The 17,617-nt window shown below is 45.6% G+C and overlaps 1 protein-coding gene across 5 annotated transcripts in view; it reads right to left on the bottom strand.

Moving 5' to 3' along the window:
- The window catches only part of PCYT1B (phosphate cytidylyltransferase 1B, choline), a 285,710-nt gene that overhangs the window by 37,026 nt on the left and 231,067 nt on the right, over positions 1–17,617 (bottom strand). For 4 of the 5 annotated variants that reach the window (XM_063955702.1, XM_063955703.1, XM_063955704.1 and 1 more), the window contains exons 3-5: positions 13,010–13,126; positions 11,299–11,450; positions 9,385–9,463 (exon numbers count right to left, since the gene is read on the bottom strand). In XM_063955702.1, the coding sequence (XP_063811772.1) occupies positions 9,385–9,463; positions 11,299–11,450; positions 13,010–13,126 (348 nt within the window). The remainder of the gene's footprint in view (positions 1–9,384; positions 9,464–11,298; positions 11,451–13,009; positions 13,127–17,617) is intronic. The other variant, XM_063955706.1, reaches the window with a different exon arrangement.

The following is a 17,617-nucleotide window of genomic DNA, read 5'->3' as shown; positions in this document are numbered from 1 at the left end:
AAACTACGTTGAGATCGCCCAGTGCCACTGGAGACATCAAAAGGGGGTTGTATATGCAGTACTCCCTTAACAACTTCTGGACTTCAGGAACTGAAGCCAATTTCTTTCTGGAAGAAAATCGACCGGTCGAAATTTGAACCTTAATGGACCCCAATTTGAGACCCATATACACTCCTGTTTGCAGGAAATGTAGGAATTAACCTAGTTGAAATTCTTCCGTGGAGCCTTCCTGGCCTCACACCATGGAACATATTTTCACCTAAGCGGTGATAATGTTGTGCGGTCACCTCCTTCCTGGCTCTGACCAGGGTAGGGATGACCTCTTCCGGAATGCCTTTTTCCCTTAGGATCCGGCGTTCACCCGCCCTGGCGTCAACGCAGCTGCGGTAAGTCATGGAACAGACATGATTCTTGCTGAATCAAGATCCTTTCTAGTATCTCTTGAAGTTCCGGGTACCAAGTTCTTCTTGGCCAAACCGGAGCCACGAGTATAGTTCTTACTCCTCTCCTTCCTATCATTCTCCATACACTGGGTATGAAAGGCAGAGGAGGGAACACATACACCGACTGGTACACCCACGGTGTTACCAGAGCGTCCCAGCTATTGCCTGAGGGTCTCTAGACCTGGCGCTTCATGTGAGACGCCATCATAACCACCTTTGGTCTTTCCCAACGGTTTACAAACATGTGGAAACTTCCAGATGAAGTTCCCACTTTTCCGGGTGGAATTCATTCATGCTGAGGAAATCTTCCTAGTTGTCCACTCCCGGAATGAACACTGCTGACAGTGTTATCACATGATCTTTCGCCCAGCGAAGAATCCTTGCTGTCATTGCCCTCCTGCTTCTTGTGCCGCCCCGTCTGTTTACGTGGGCGACTGCCATGATGATGTCCTACTGGATCAGCACCGGTTGACTTTGAAGCAGAGTTCTTCCTAGGCTCAGAGCATCGTAAATTGCCCTTAGCTCCAGTATATTCATGTGGAGAGAAATCTCCAGACTTGACCACACTTCCTTGGAAATTTCTTCCCTGTGTGACTGTTCCCCAGCCTCTCAGGCTGGCATCCGTGGTCACCAGAACACAGTCCTGAATGCTGAATGTGCTGCCCTCTAGAAGATGAGCACTCTGCAGCCCCCACAGAAGAGACACCCTTGTCCTTGGAGACAGGGTTATCCGCTGATGCATCTGAAGATGCGATCCGGACCATTCGTCCAGCAAATCCCCCTGAAAAGTTTTTGCGTGAGATCTGCCGAATGGAATCGCTTCGTAAGAAGCCACCATTTTTTCCCAGGACTCCTGTGCATTGATGCACTGATACTTGGCCTGGTTTTAGGAGGTTTCTGACTAGGTCGGATAACTCCCTGGCTTTCCCCTCCAGGAGAAATACCTCTTTCTGGACTATGCCCAGAATCATTCCTAGGAACAGCAGACGTATCATCGGAAAACAGCTGCGATTTTTGGAATATTTAGAATCCACTCGTGCTGTCGTAGAACTACTTTAGATAGTTCTTTTCCGACCTCCAACTGTTCTCTGGAAACTTGCCCCTTTCAGGATATCGTCCAAGTAAGGGATAATTAAGATGCCTTTCTTCTTTTAAGAATCATCTTTTCGGCCATTACCTTGGTAAAGGCCCGGGGTGCCGTGGATAATTCAACGGCAGCGTCTGAAACTGATATTGACAGTTCTGTATCACGAACCAGAGGTACCCTTGTTGAGAAGGGCAAATTTGGACATGGAGGTAATCCTTGATGTCCAGGGACACCATATAGTCCCCTTTTTTCCGGTTCTCTATCACTGCTTTGAGTGACTCCATCTTGATTTGAACCTTTTTATGTAAGTGTTCAAAGATTTCAGATATAGACTATGTCTCACCAAGCCGTCTGGCTTCAGTACCACAATATAGTGTGGAAGACTAATACCCTTTTCCTTGTTGTAGGAGGGGTACTTTGATTATCACCTGCTGGAAATACAGCTTGTGAATTTTTTCCAATACTGCCTCCCTGTCGGAGGGAGCCGTTGGTAAAGCAGGCTTCAGGAACCTGCGAGGAAAAAATGTCTCGACTCTCCAATCTGTACCCCTGGGATAATACTTGTACGATCTAGGGGTCAACTTGCGAGTGATCCCACTGCGCGCTGAGACTCTTGAGACTACCCCCCCACTGGTGGAGGGCTTCTTTTCCTGGGAAGGGGCTGCCTGCTGCAGTCTACTTCCCTTTCCTCTATGTCTGGGCAGATATGACTGGCCTTTTGCCCGCTTGCCCACATGGGAACGGAAGGATTGAGGCTGAAAAGACAGTGTCTTTTTCTGCTGAGATGTAACTTGGGGTAAAAAGGTTGGATTTCCCAGCTGTAGCCGTGACCCCCAGGTCCGATGGACCGACCCCAAATAACTCCTTCCCTTTATACGGCAATACTTCCACGTGCCGTATGGGATCTGTATCACCTGACCACTGTCGTGTCCATGACATCTTCTGGGAGATATGGACAACGCACTTATCTTGATGCCAGAGTGCAAATATCCCTCTGTGCATCTCGCATACATATATATAGAATGCATCCTATTAAATGCTCTATATCAATAAAATATTTTTAGTCAGGGAATTCGACCAAGCCAACCCAGCACTGCATCTCCAGGCTGATGGCGATCGCTGGTCGCAGTATAACCACCGTATGTGTGTATATACTTTTTAGGATATTTTTCCAGCTGCCTATCAGCTGGCTCCTTGAGGGCGGCCGTATCTGGAGACGGTAACGCCACTTGATAAGCGTGTGAGCGCCTTTTCCACCCTAAGGGGTGTTTCCCAACGCGCCCTAACTTCTGGCGGGAAAGGGTATAACGCCAATATTTGCTATCGGGGTAAACCCACGCATCATCACACACTTCATTTTATTTTATCTGATTCAGGAAAAACTACAGGTAGTTTTTTCACTCCCACATAATACCCTTTTTTGTGGTACTTGTAGTATCAGAAATATGTAACACCTCCTTCATTGCCCTTAACGTGTGGCCCTAATGAGGAATACATTTGTTTATTCACCGTCGACACTGGATTCAGTGTCCGTGTCTGTGTCTGTGTCGACCGACTGAGGTAAATAGGCGTTTTTTTTGTTTTTTTTTTAAAAACCCCTGACGGTGTTTCTGAGACGCCTGGACCGGTACTAATTGTTTGTCGGCCGTCTCATGTCGTCAACCGACCTTGCAGCGTGTTGACATTCTCACGTAATTCCCTAAATAAGCCATCCATTCCGGTGTCGACTCCCTAGAGAGTGACATCACCCTTACAGGCAATTTCTCCGCCTCCTCCAACATCGTCCTCATACATGTCGACACACACGTACCGACACACAGCACACACACCTGGAATGCTCTGACAGAGGACAGGACCCCACTAGCCCTTTGGAGAGACAGAGGGAGAGTTTGCCAGCACACACCAAAAAAACGCTATAATTACATAGGGACAACCTTATATAAGTGTTTCTCCCTAATAGCATCTTTATATATATATTTATATCGCCAATTAGTGCCCCCCCCTCTCTGTTTAAACCCTGTTTCTGTAGTGCAGTGCAGGGGAGAGCCTGGGAGCCTTCTCTCCAGCCTTTCTGTGAGAGAAAATGGCGCTGTGTGCTGAGGAGATAGGCCCCGCCCCTTTTCCGGCGGGCTCGTCTCCCGCTCTTTAGTGAAGTTTGGCAGGGGTTAAATATCTCCATATAGCCTCTGGGGGCTATATGTGAGGTATTTTTAGCCAGTATATAGGTTTACATTTGCCTCCCAGGGCGCCCCCCCCCAGCGCCCTGCACCCTCAGTGACTGCGTGTGAAGTGTGCTGAGAGGAAAATGGCGCACAGCTGCAGTGCTGTGCGCTACCTTTAGAAGACTGCAAGGGTCTTCAGCCGCCGATTCTGGACCTCTTCTTACTTCAGCATCTGCAAGGGGGCCGGCGGCGCGGCTCCGGTGACCATCCAGGCTGTACCTGTGATCGTCCCTCTGGAGCTGATGTCCAGTAGCCAAGAAGCCAATCCATCCTGCACGCAGGTGAGTTCACTTCTTCTCCCCTCTGTCCCTCGTTGCAGTGATCCTGTTGCCAGCAGGACTCACTGTAAAATAACAAACCTAAGCTAAACTTTCTCTAAGCAGCTCTTTAGGAGAGCCACCTAGAATTGCACCCTTCTCGGCCGGGCACAAAAATCTAACTGGAGTCTGGAGGAGGGTCATAGGGGGAGGAGCCAGTGCACACCACCTGATCGGAAAGCTTTACTTTTGTGCCCTGTCTCCTGCGGAGCCGCTATTCCCCATGGTCCTTTCAGGAACCCCAGCATCCACTAGGACGATAGAGAAAAGGTGTGATGAAACTACTGTGGTTGTATGTTACTAATACCGCTTTCACATCGCAATGCTGGGTCCCACCCGGGAACTGGAAATGGGTCCTTCCCAGATGGGACCCGGCATTGGACCCTTTCACATAACTTCCCGACCCGGCAATATACTGGGTTGAGTTGCAGTCGCAGGTTTGGGGCGGAGCCGGCACTGGGAGATGACATAGTCTCCGCGCCACCTCTCCCTAAGCAGTGAACGGGTCCCGGGTCGCATCGATCCGGCAACCCGTTTACACTGCACCTGACCTGGTATTTAACCTGGGAATAACACTGCTTTATTCCCGGGTTGAATTACCAGGTCAGGCGACCCGGGAATTTGTCATGGCCCCTTTCACAACGCACAGCGACCTGTGCCGACCCGGCAATATACCGGGTTGATACTGGGTTATTTTTGTGGTGTGAAAGGGGTATTATTCCTTTATACTCATTAGAATGCCTTCTAACTCCCTCCTCTGACCCCACTGATTTTCCATGTTGTGTCTTCTTATTGATCCTTGTGTCAGCATGAAATGACCTGGCTATTCCTGTTCTAAGCTGACCTCCCACCACTCCCCTACCAACACACGGTAAATGCAGCAGTCGTCAATGTTATTTGCACATGGCTTTCTCTTCCTGTGCAGTACAGTGAGAAGCCAAAGTGCTGACAGCGCGGGACACCCAGAAAAATTGTGACTTTATCATAATAGTGTGCAGTCTGTACGTTACTGTGTCTGCTTCTCCCCAATCAGACACAACATTAGTTTAATAGCAGTCACATTAAGAAGTAGGCCTATTCCCTCAACTTCCAGTCTAACGTTTAGTAGCATTTATATTTAATAAATAGGCCTATATGAGTCTCAACATTTATTAGCCCCCACATTTAATATAAATTACATATTACCATAACAGCCCCTGCAAGATATAAATAGCCACCCAATCCCACATTATATTAGTTGCCTTCACAATACATTACTATCACCAACTACCCCCATACAAAATGAACCCCCACTAGTATCTATGGAACATTAATACCTCTAACAGCATGCCCCCACCACCAGGGCAGCCATCGGGAGGGACTGCGGGGACTGGAGTCCCGGGCCCATATATAGAGGGGGCCCACCCCTGGCTCCTTCTGCCAATACCTGGAGAGCTGCACAACAACAACAGGCTGATGCGATTGGAGAACTTAAAACAAGCCTTTCCTGGGGTGGAGCAGTGTGGCAGAATCTTCTTTCCTATTTTGGTGGGGAGGCCCTGTCTATTTTGTCAGTCCTGGGCCGCACAATTTCTGATGGCAGTCCTGCCCACCACCGCCATTCATGCCCCCCCACCAAATACATCTATGAACCAACAACCAGACAGCACTGTCTATGAAAAATATTATTTAGTGACCACCAGAAAAAGGAGCATCTGAATTCTTAACATTGAATATTTATTGGTACAAATTGAGATTTGCTGAAACCTTTTGTCCAATAGTGTTATATTCCAATTAACTTAAACGTTTACGTAGTCTTTATATATATTTCACCTTTTTTTTATAATTATTCAGAAAATATACGTTTTTAAAATTGGAAGATTGCCAACCAAGCACTGCAAGACATATTACAAGAGGATATAAGGAAGTCCACTTAGGGGTATATGCAATTGCGGTCGAATTCCCGAAAATGTCGAAAAACGGGACATTTTCGCCAAAAACAACATTTGACAATGCAATTCAGTACTTTTTGTCAAAAAAAACGGACTTTCAAAATTCGACTTTTTGAAATTCGACATTTGTCAAATTCGACATTTCTGCAATGGTACAAATGCGGCAATTCGACAAAAGTATATTCAATTGAAGATTGTAAATTCGACAACAGTGCTTTTAGACAGTAAATTCGTCATTTTCAATCCGCCACACTTTGCTGGCGGAATCTAATAAAATCTTTTAAAAACATGTTTTTTTTTGTGTTTTTTTTATTGGTAATAGCATATCTATTTATATTAGAAGGGATTAGGTACTTGGTTTGTCTATTTTGGAGGCACAAGTATTATTTATATATTTTTTTAAAATATTTTTTTTTATTTTCTTATTTTTTTTAAATGGAATGGTAAAAATCAGAAAAAAATATGCGTGGGGTCCCCCCTCCTAAGCATAACCAGCCTTGGGCTCTTCGAGCCGGTCCTGGTTCTAAAAATCCAGGGGAAAAACTGACATGGGATCCCCCGTATTTTTAAAACCAGCACCGGGCTCTGCGCCTGGTGCTGGTGCAAAAAATACGGGGGACAAAAAGCGTAGGGGTCCCCCGTATTTTTTACACCAGCATCGGGCTCCACTAGCTGGGTAGATAATGCCACAGCCGGGGGTCACTTTTATACAGCGCCCTGCGGCCGTGGCATTAAATACGCAACTAGTCACCCCTGGCCGGGGTACCCTGGAGGAGTGGGGACCCCTTAAATCAAGGGGTCCCCCCCTCCAGCCACCCAAGGGCCAGGGGTGGAGCCCGAGGCTGTCCCCCCATCCAAGGGCTGCGGATGGGGGGCTGATAGCCTTTTGAAAATTGAAAGAATATTGTTTTTTCCAGTAGTACTACAAGTCCCAGCAAGCCTCCCCCGCAAGCTGGTACTTGGAGAACCACAAGTACCAGCATGCGGGAGAAAAACGGGCCCGCTGGTACCTGTAGTTCTACTGGAAAAAAATACCCAAATAAAAACAGGACACGCACACCGTGAGAGTAAAACTTTATTTCACACATGTCGACACACACACATACTTACCTATGTTCACACGCCAACCTCTGTCCACTTGTCCAAGTAGAATCCACGGTGTACTCACCTGATCCAGTGTACTGTGGTCTTTTATTATAATCCACGGACTTGGCAAAAAAAAAACAACGAACACCCGGACCAGGCGGACTGAAAGGGGTCCCATGTTTACACATGGGACCCCTTTCCCCGAATGCAGAGACCCCCCGTCACTGCTGTCACAGAAAGGTCTCTTCAGCCAATCAGGAAGCGCCACTTCGTGGCACTCTCCTGATTGGCTGTATGCGCGTCTGCTGGCAGACAGCGCATCACACAGCTCCCTCCATTAGTTTCAATGGTGGGAACTTTGCGGTCAGCGGTGGGGTTACCCGCGGTCAGCCGCTGACCGCGGGTGACCTCACCGCTGACCGCAAAGTTCCCACCATTGAATATAATGGTAAGGCTTTGCGATGTGCTGTCTGACAGCTCAGACGCGCATAGCCAATCAGCAGAGTGCCACAACGTTGCGCTCGCTGATTGGCTGAAGGGACCCTCTGTGACAGGAGTCACGTGGGGTCCCGGCATTCGTGGAAAGGGGTCCCATGTGTAAACATGGGACCCCTTTCAGTCCGTTTGGTCCGGGTTGCCGTTTTGTTGTTTTGCCAAGTACGAGGATTATTTAAAAAGATCCGGACACTGGATCAGGTGAGTATAATTTTATTCACAGGTACCCCGGATTCTTCAGTGATGAGGGGGGCGTGGCTGTCGGCGGGTCAACATAGGTAAGTATGTATGTGTCGGCATGTATGAAATAAACTTTTACTTTCACGGTGTGTGTCTCCTGTTTTTATTTGGGTATTTTTTTCCAGTAGAACTACAGGTACCAGCGGGCCCGTTTTTCCACCCGCATGCTGGTACTTGTGGTTCTCCAAGTACCAGCTTGCGGGGGAGGCTTGCTGGGACTTGTAGTTCTTCTGGAAAAACCAATATTCTATCATTTTACTCAAGGCTATCAGCCCCCCATCCGCAGCCCTTGGATGGGGGGGACAGCCTCGGGCTTCACCCCTGGCCCTTGGGTGGCTGGGGGGGGGACCCCTTGATTGAAGGGGTCCCCACTCCCCCAGGGTGCCCCGGCCAGGGGTGACTAGTTGGATATTTAATGCCACGGCCGCAGGGCGCTGTATAAAAGTGACCCCAGGCTGCGGCATTATCTGTCCAGCTAGTGGAGCCTGATGCTGGTGTAAAAAATACGGGGGACCCCTACGCTTTTTGTCCCCCGTATTTTTTGCACCAGCACCAGGCGCAGAGCCCGGTGCTGGTTTTAAAAATACGGGGGATCCCCTGTCAGCTTTTCCCCCGGATTTTTAGAACCAGGACCGGCTCGAAGAGCCCGAGGCTGGTTATGCTTAGGAGGGGGGACCCCACGCAATTTTTTTTCGTGGTTTTTACCGTTTTTCCCGTTTTTTTTAAATTTTTACAAGTCTAATCAAAATCCGGGACTGTCTAATCCGTTTTTTATTGAATATGTTGAATTCCGGCACCCACTTGCCGGAATTCGACGGTCGAATTGTGTCGAATTAAAAAACGGGCGAAAAATTGCCGCGTTTCGCCGGCAATTGCATATACCCCTTAGTCCCATCTCCTAATTTATAAAAAAAAAATAAACGCATTGGTTGCAGCCTTCACTGGCTTCCGTAGAGAGCAGCAATGACATCAGTACAGTATGTCACAATATCATCATGCTATGTGATCGCACAGCTACCATGAAGACACTGGGGTAAATTTACTAAGGTGGGAGTTCTATTTAAGATGGGATGTTGCCCATAGCAATCAATCAGATTCCAGGTATTATCTTCTAGAAGGTGCTAGATAAATGAGACATTGAATTTGATTGGTTGTTATGGACAACATCAAATGTTAAATAGAACTCCCATCTTAGTACATTTGCCCCATTGCCTCTACTGCGACTAGTGATTCTTAGTCCACCAAGATAATAAACAGTAGCCTCCTTGGTGAGTCCAAGCTATGTAGTGTTCCGTCTCGTTGCAGAGTGCTGTCTTGAATGTCCTGCTCCTATGGTAAACGGTAAACTTAATTTGTTTCTCTGATTTTTGTTTTGTTTTGTAAATTTTTCTATTGAAAACATGAAGACATAAACCCACATAACCATTTCTATGTTATAATACAGTTTCATTACTAATGTAATAAAATGTATTACAAGGCCCATTCAGGTTTGATGTTCAAAAACAATTGGATGTACTGCCAATAATTAAATGAAAGCACATTATTTCAAATGAAGATGTTTACCTGCCTCCTTTATGTGTTTATAGACATCATCAGAGCCTGCTGATGAATATGGGATGTCATCATGAGCCACAAAATCAATCTGCAAGACAATGGGAGGATGGATTACGGGAATGCTCCCACTAACAAAATAATTGTCAGGAACAAAACAATACTGATAATGATTAATACTCACTGCAGAGTACAGAGCTCACATTAAATACATTGCTCTCTAGCTCCTGCGCTTTATAATTCTGCATTCCCTCTCCTAATAAACTCTAGACATAAAATATCACCTAAGAATGAAAAACCTTTGGAACGTGTGGATGTGTGCTCATCAGAATGACTAACATTTATGTGGGAGGTACCCCAGTATATATAAAATGTAACGATGAGTTAAAGAATATACTTGTGTCTGATGACAGGGAAAAAAAGACCTTTGCACTATGAAATTACATAATTGTATTAAATAGATCAAGGGAAACTCATACATGTCTTAAAAATGTGTGCAAATTAAGTATGCATTCTTTTGTACTTATTATTCCATTCGACAAATTCATTGATTATGTAACATTAATGCAGTATCATACCATACAATACTGTAATAATAATAATAATAATGTAGGAAGCAACAAATTTCACATTTACAGAGATAATGTACATCTTTGAGAGATCGCAGCCAAATTGTAGCAGACATAGGGTGGGATGTACTAAAGGGAAGATGCGGTAAAACCCCCGTTTTTCGGGGGGTTTACCGCATTTTCATATGTACTAAGACCCGGCCGCCGGGTTTTCGCAGCCAAGTGTATTGCCATCTTTTGATGGTGATACCCTATAGAAGCCTATGGGCTTCTTAACGCCAGCCGCCGCATCCCGGCGCCTCGCTCACTCCGAACCCCCTGCCACCAGCATACCTGTGTGCAGGCAGCCCTGGTCCTGGAACCCACACTCCTCCTCCCCCTAGCAACACAGCCAGAGGTCCTTTCGGCTACAGGGAGGAGGAGGAGCCCAGGACTCAAGTCTGCCTGCTTGCTGGTGTCTGAGAGGTGCGAGACCCCAGGGAGGTGACGGAGACCCCGCACAACCTTCTGACAGGTATCGCGGGGGGTCTCTGTCACCGCATTGGGATGTTAATTGCATATGTTAGTACATATGCGATTAGCATCGCTACAGTGGGCGGCGAGGGGTGGCGATGTATTTTGATACTATTTATCATTCAATATATGGGGCTATTTATCATTCAATATATGCATTTTCTGGGAATATCCACAAATATCACCCCAATGTACCATGGAAGGACTGCAGCAGATACCTCCATATATGCCGCCGTCCCTCCATTTTTGACAGTATCTGCAGTCCCCACAGGTTTGTTTATGGAATGTGAAGCTGTCAGCCTGCCCTGGCAGCTAACACCATGGGAGAGGGTTCCTTAGGAACTCTGCCTGGCTATGGCCACCGCACATGCATGGTCAATAGCGTTCGGGGCTCCAAATACTATATGAAATAATACTATCTTAATAAATCTTACATTTGTCAACATTGTAGGCACATGACAAAATACCTCATTATGCACATACTAAGAATAGAAAGTGATCTGTACAGTCATTTGTGTTCAACTTTTGGGGGGGGAAATGCTTCACAGAAAGTTTGTTATTGTATGATATTGCAGAATAAATATCACTACTGTATTAGATAACGTCCACTTATTGGAGTACAACTGAGGCTGAGATACAGCCATTTATCTATTTAAGACAATGTTATTGAACAATTGATCCAGACAATAATCTCACACTCAGGATTTTCTTGGGCATGACTACAGTTGGATGATGGCGTGATGGAGACTGGTACGTTTCAGTCCTTACAGTTAATACTTTTGTTATATTATAGCACTCTTATTAGTGTCAATGTATAATCAAGTCTTTTAGAAATAAACATTACCTTATGCTTCTCTAAAAACTCTGCAGTGAGCGTCCATGGGGCATCGGTGATCACTTCATCCACATAGCGACAATGGCGCAGCGCCTCGTACCGCTCAATCTCATTCATTACTGTGAAACCTTTGTACTTGTGAGTTAGCTCATCACTGCAAACTAACAGACAGCGTTACACAACCTGTGCTCATTTCTCATGTATATTAGCATGTAACAAAGACACTGCAGAATCATGACACTTAGTATGTGACATTAGATTCTAAGTTTCATCTACAGGTCTTAGTGGTCAAATGATTTCTTCCTTGATAATATTTGGCAATCCCACCTGTGACAGTCAGCCATCCCATCATGGTGAATCACTAAAGGGCCCTACAGACTGGGCGACCCGGCAGCGGGGGGAGGTGACGGGGGCAGTGAAGTTTCTTCACTCCCCCCGTCACCCGGCGCCATAGCAATGCATGCTAATATGGACAATCTCATCCATATTGGCCTGCATGCATAAGCGACGGGGCACCAACGATGAACGAGCACGGGGCCGCACATTGTTCATCATTGGTGCCTACACACTGCACGATATGAACGAGTTCTCATACATTAATGAACGAGAACGTTCATATCGTGCAGTGTTATCTGCCAGTGTGTAGGGTCCTTAAGAATAAGGTGCTTTTTTTTTCCAGTTGATGTATTTTTGTTTGTTTATTAAGTGATTTTCTCTTCCCTTATATGCCTTTACGTCTCTTACTTAACCTATCTTCTTTTCAATACCCCCTTTGATGGTACCAAATCCCTCAGGTCTCCTGCCACCCTGATACTTATTTCAGTACTGGTTACTGACGCAGCTATGTTTATATACCCTGTACTTGTCCTATATTGTATTGAATTGTAAGTTACTGTCTTCTTGTTTTGCTTATCCCATGTGGCGCCATATAAATAAAGGATAATAATAATAATTCTTACCCATAGTGCAGGATGTTTTTACCACTGATATCAAATACATGGAGGAAACTACAGATGTAAGGAGCAGGATGTCTCATTTGAGCCAGTGGAGGAACTACCACCAGTGCAAGTGGTAAACGTATCCTGGATTTTATGGGTTAATGTGTGGTGGTGGGTAATTTACCATGTAAGGAAAGGGGGCTGTAATAGAATAGCCCAGGGCTGTGAAGCACGAGACTAGCCTACTTTTCCCGGCACAGTAGATTACTGCTGGTCCTATAAAGCCTCTAGGCATGAACTTCGCAAAGCTAAATGGGCCACAGCCCATTGGTAAAGTGATCATACAAGTGATCATTTTATTATTTTAGACTTTGTTGGATGGACTCATTGTGGATGCTCTGCCATCTGAGTATCTTAGCACCTGAGACACGAACGGGCATTCTAAAATACCGTTATATGCAGCGATAATGACTATAACCTTTCAGGGCTTTTACGTAATTACTAATAAATATGTCCTTAATTGAGCCCAAGTTAATTCAGAAATAAAAGGTACTGCTACAAATGTGTGTTGGCGTAGCAGTAATATTTTATATACTCTGGTTACACATTTGTTGTTAGTAAAGTCTAGGTTTAACATGAATGTAATGTAAAGAGTTAATTGTGCCAAGGTGTATTTTCTCTAAAAAAGAAACAAGAAGCAACAACATGATTTCACTTCTGCTGATTTGCCTAATGCAACCTATTTTATTATCATGATCATGTTTTGTCAGTGCATAGATTACCTCCAACTAGCAGGTAACTGTTTGGGAACAGGTTTTTGGCTTGCATAAGGGCTCTTGCATGACCTGAGTGGAAGAGATCAAATATTCCATCTGCATACACCCTGACAGGTCGGTCAGCTGGAAAAGACAAAGCAGAGATCTTCCTCTTAGGAACACAGAGAATAGCTTTTCCAATGTTGTTATTCAGACTCTATGTAAGTTAATGTAAAAATAAGAGGTTCACAATTTGTTTTATTTTACACATTAGAGATATATATCTCTCTCTTCAGTAGGTTGGCAATCTCTAATATTCAAATATCAACTGCCTGGGGTGCACTCCAATGCAGTCCGTACTAAATCCATTTCCATACAATTCCAAAACTTTTCGGTCACACAACGTGACCTTCCTCAGGTGTCTCTCCTGTGGGATTGTGTCCTGAGGAAGGTCACGTTGTGTGACCGAAACGCTGACCGCCATGTTAGCTTCCACTATGTGAGTTAAATATCGTCTTTTGGATTTTTCTACTAAGTCCCTGGTGAGTGCCTTTTTTGGAAGAGTGTGTGTGTGTGTGTGTGTGTGTATATATACACACACACACACACACACACACACACACACACACTGACTGCAACAGGGCATATTGCCAGGTTGGTGACGTCAATCAGCGGTGACGCACCGCCCGTACACAGAGAGTGAACAGGAAATGGGTCGCATAGACCTGGCTCCTGTTCACACCGCACAGTGAGCCGGGTTGAAGACATGTTCAACCCAGCTCACAACCATGGTGGAAATACCGGGTCACTCAACCCGGTATTTCAACCCTTGCACCTTTCAGACCGCACATGAACATGGGTTATGCGCGCTCATGTGCCCATAACCCGTGTTTAAAGGTGGCGGTCTGAAAGGGGTATAAGTAATATTTAGAACTAGCTGCTATTTTATTTAATTCAGTAATTGGCATTGGCATATCAGTTTATTAGTAATGTATTCAAGTTTTTTTTATTAATACACTATTTTTATTACAATTAGCACAGAGGAAATCTTTTCTCCTTCTTCGTACAGAAATACAGTATCTGCTTCAGATTCAACTGCACAAGTGCAGACGTACATGCAGTCGTGTAAGCGGGCATTACCAAAATCTGGAAATATAGCCCATAGGCTACAGTGAGCAACACCATCTAAAAATAGTGTTACCTGTCAGAGATACTGTATAACAAGCTGTGCTTTCTGGAGCGTGGTGCAGTTCATATTTTAGTGGCCCCCATAGAAATATAGGGACTGTTTTTTATGTATGAAAATGGAGGGACCAGTAGATACCTCTGATATGGGCAACATCACCAATTCTCTGTTTTAGAAGCTTCGGTAAATTTACCCCTTAGTCTGCGGTTGTGCTTTATCAGTGAACAGTCCTGATAAGGATCACACTTTTGTAGGCAGAGATGTGAAAAGATATAAACTTAGGGCCCGATTCAGACCTGATCGCTGCTGTGTGTTTCGCTTATCGATAGTCTGCGCATGCACCGCAATGCACACGTGCGTCGCCAAACAGGCATCGATGAACAGCGAGAGGCTGGTGCGAAAATTTCAATCACACAACCATTCGCATGCGGGTTGATAGGAAGAGTCCGTTTGGTGGTAACAGACCGTTTCCTGGGAGTGTCAGGGAAAACGCAGGCATTCCCAAGCATTTCAGGGAGGGTATGTGACGTCAGCTGCGGAACCGATCAACCTGTTCTCATGGCACTGTAGGAGTAAGTCCTGGGCTGCGCACAGACTGCACACACTGGTAAAAACATTAGATGGTGAGTGAGGTGCGAACGGATTTGCAGCTGTGCGCTGACTGAGGGATCTTTGTAGCACAGCGTACACATGCGATCGCACACTTGCACGTGCAAATTTATACTCCCCTTGGGTAGCGACTATCTGAAAGCAGGACAGCAAAATAAGCAGCACAGTGATCAGGTCTGAATTACCCCCGTAAGAGCCCTACACACTGGTCGATACCAGTGAAAGATATGAACGATCTCGTTCAATACCGTTCATATCTTTCAGTGTGTAGGCACCAGCGATGAACACTGCACGGCCCCGCGCTCGTTTATCGCTGCTGCCGGCTCGTTTAAACATGCAGGCCAATATGGACAATATCCTTCATATTAGCAATAGCATGCATTGCTATGGAGCCGGGTGACGGGGGGAGCCCGTCCCCTCCCTCCCGCAGCCAGGTCGCCCGTCTGCCGTATCGACGGTCGGGCAGCTCGGCGGCAGGTCACCGAGTCTGTAGGGCCCATTAGTTTGAATGTGATTTTGTAAATGGGGAAAGCTTTAAGAAAGAACACAAAAGTCATTCACACCTGGATAACAACACCAACTAAGAGTAAATGATGGGGTTCAAGAGAAAGAAAACTCTTTTTTTATGGGGCACTCTTATATAAATGTAAAAGTTAACTTTTATTTTTCAAAGATAAGACTCACAAGATACAAACAAACAATTAACACCTGCTAGAATATATAGCTCAATAGCACCAATAATCACCAACATATATCTTATTATATGATCACAAACAGATACACTGACTTAAGGAAGGAGGCTGGGATGTAGTAAATACCAATCAAATGAAAAAAAAAAAAAAAAAATTCTGCCTGGTAACGTCCAAATATGTATATGTATTTAAATAGTGATCCTGCAAATAATATAGCTGAAAGTGGATATATCTTATACTGTATATCATTTGCTTAAAGATGTGCAATGTAGAATCACATTTAGGCAATTTGTAAGTGATCTTAGAAAACTCGAAAACCTTCTACCACAATGATCAGTAAAACAACTCAGTCATGTCAAGGGGTTGAGTATGTGTGACCGTTGGTCACAATACCGCCTGTGAGATGGCCGGCGGGGGCCCAGCGCAATGAAGCCTCTTGCAGGCTCGCCACAGGTTCTATTCCCACTCTGTGGGTGTTGTGGACACCCACGAGAGGGAATAGTCCCTGTTAGTCAGCATGCCAACTGTCTGGAATGTGGAGGGGGGGGGGGGGGGGGGGATGTGGCAGTCGGTATTGTGACCAGCGGTCACCTGACCGCCGGTCACATAACTAACTACAACAGGCTTATTCTCTGTTTGAAATGGGGTCTATCAGGAGCAGACTGACTAACAGGACAGAAATCAGTATAGCTTCACTGTGGTTCCAGAAATCACTGCTGAACAAGAATCTCTACAGACCAACATTGGAGACCATATGTCAGGTCTGTGTCTGTATCTGTTCCCGGAGGGGTCACTAGTGGCTCAGTGGCGGTGCGATGGAGGAAACGAGGAGGCTGAAGTAAGTTTCTGCGCAAATGGTATTTATTGAGTACACAGAAAAAATATAAGTAACTGGAGCAATGTAAATGTAAACGTATGATTCAGCATGGAAGCTAGTCTCTGAAATAAACAGTCACTTAGAGGTAGTTCGGTCTTGGTACCGATGGTAACTGGGAGCAACAGATGACCGGTCTGGGAACCGATAGTGACTTGGAGTTACCGATGATCAGCCTGGGAACTGATGATGAACAGGAACAGATGACTATCGGCCTGGGAGCCGGTGGTGAACAGGAACTATCGATGGTCGGCCTGGAAACGGATAGGAACTTGAAACAGGATTTGTACAGGCAATTGGTAACAGATGATCGGCCTGGAGACCGATAGGAACTTGAAACAGAGGTACACAATCAATAGGCAATGCTTGCATAAAACAACAGAACCAGATTAGGTTATTGCAGGAGACAGCTGAACTTAAGATGGATGCTTTAGTGCAGGTTGACTAGCACAGTGCTGATGCAGAGTAATAATAAACAGGTGAGAATGATATGCAGCACCTGGAGGGAGTCTTACTGCAAGTGATTGTAGGAGAAGAGTGTAGCTGAAGCCAAACTGGATGGCTGGTACCTGTAGTTCCACAGAGTACTGACACAGGAGACTGCTAGTGAATGCTGGAGCAGAATGCAGATGGAGCTGTAACTGAACAGGATGGCTGGTGCCTGTAGTTCCATGGAGCACTGACACAGGGGAATCACTGGAGACTGTTCAAGGCAATGATACTGAGCAGGAACTCTGGCTATATAACCCCTGTTCAGCAGGGATTGGAGAATCAAGTCATGTGAGCGCTCTAGTGCGCAGGAGTGGTTAGCACCAAGTCAGCTGACTGCAGGTGTCATGGCAGCACTCATACTCTGGAGATGGCGGGCATACATTGGGGTACACGCTGTATGGCAAGCGGGGTACACACTGCAGAATCATGGAACATGCTGCCAGGTTGAGGATTTGACCTCTGGAGGCCAGCACATCAGAGCACCGGTAAGTGAAGTGAGGCAAAATGTAGATTCCTGACAGTACCCCTCCCCCTTTTATGGGTGGGCACCGAACACCCAAATTGAAACTTGAGGATCCTTGTAGAAGAACCTACATACAAATATAACTTGAAATAGCGAAATCCAGAAGAATTTGGGAATACACAAAAGCATAGGAACTCAAAAGTCTTCCCAACTTTTATCTTTGGAAGAAAGACTTTTGTCATCAGAACAAGTAGACCATTCACAGTCATTAACAAACTCACTTTCAGAGTCAGAGTCCAGGTTTAACGTGGTCATGGAA

This window comes from Pseudophryne corroboree, chromosome 2, assembly GCF_028390025.1.
Source record: "Pseudophryne corroboree isolate aPseCor3 chromosome 2, aPseCor3.hap2, whole genome shotgun sequence".
Lineage (NCBI taxonomy): Eukaryota > Metazoa > Chordata > Amphibia > Anura > Myobatrachidae > Pseudophryne > Pseudophryne corroboree.
This window is presented reverse-complemented; position numbering and strand designations above follow the sequence as displayed.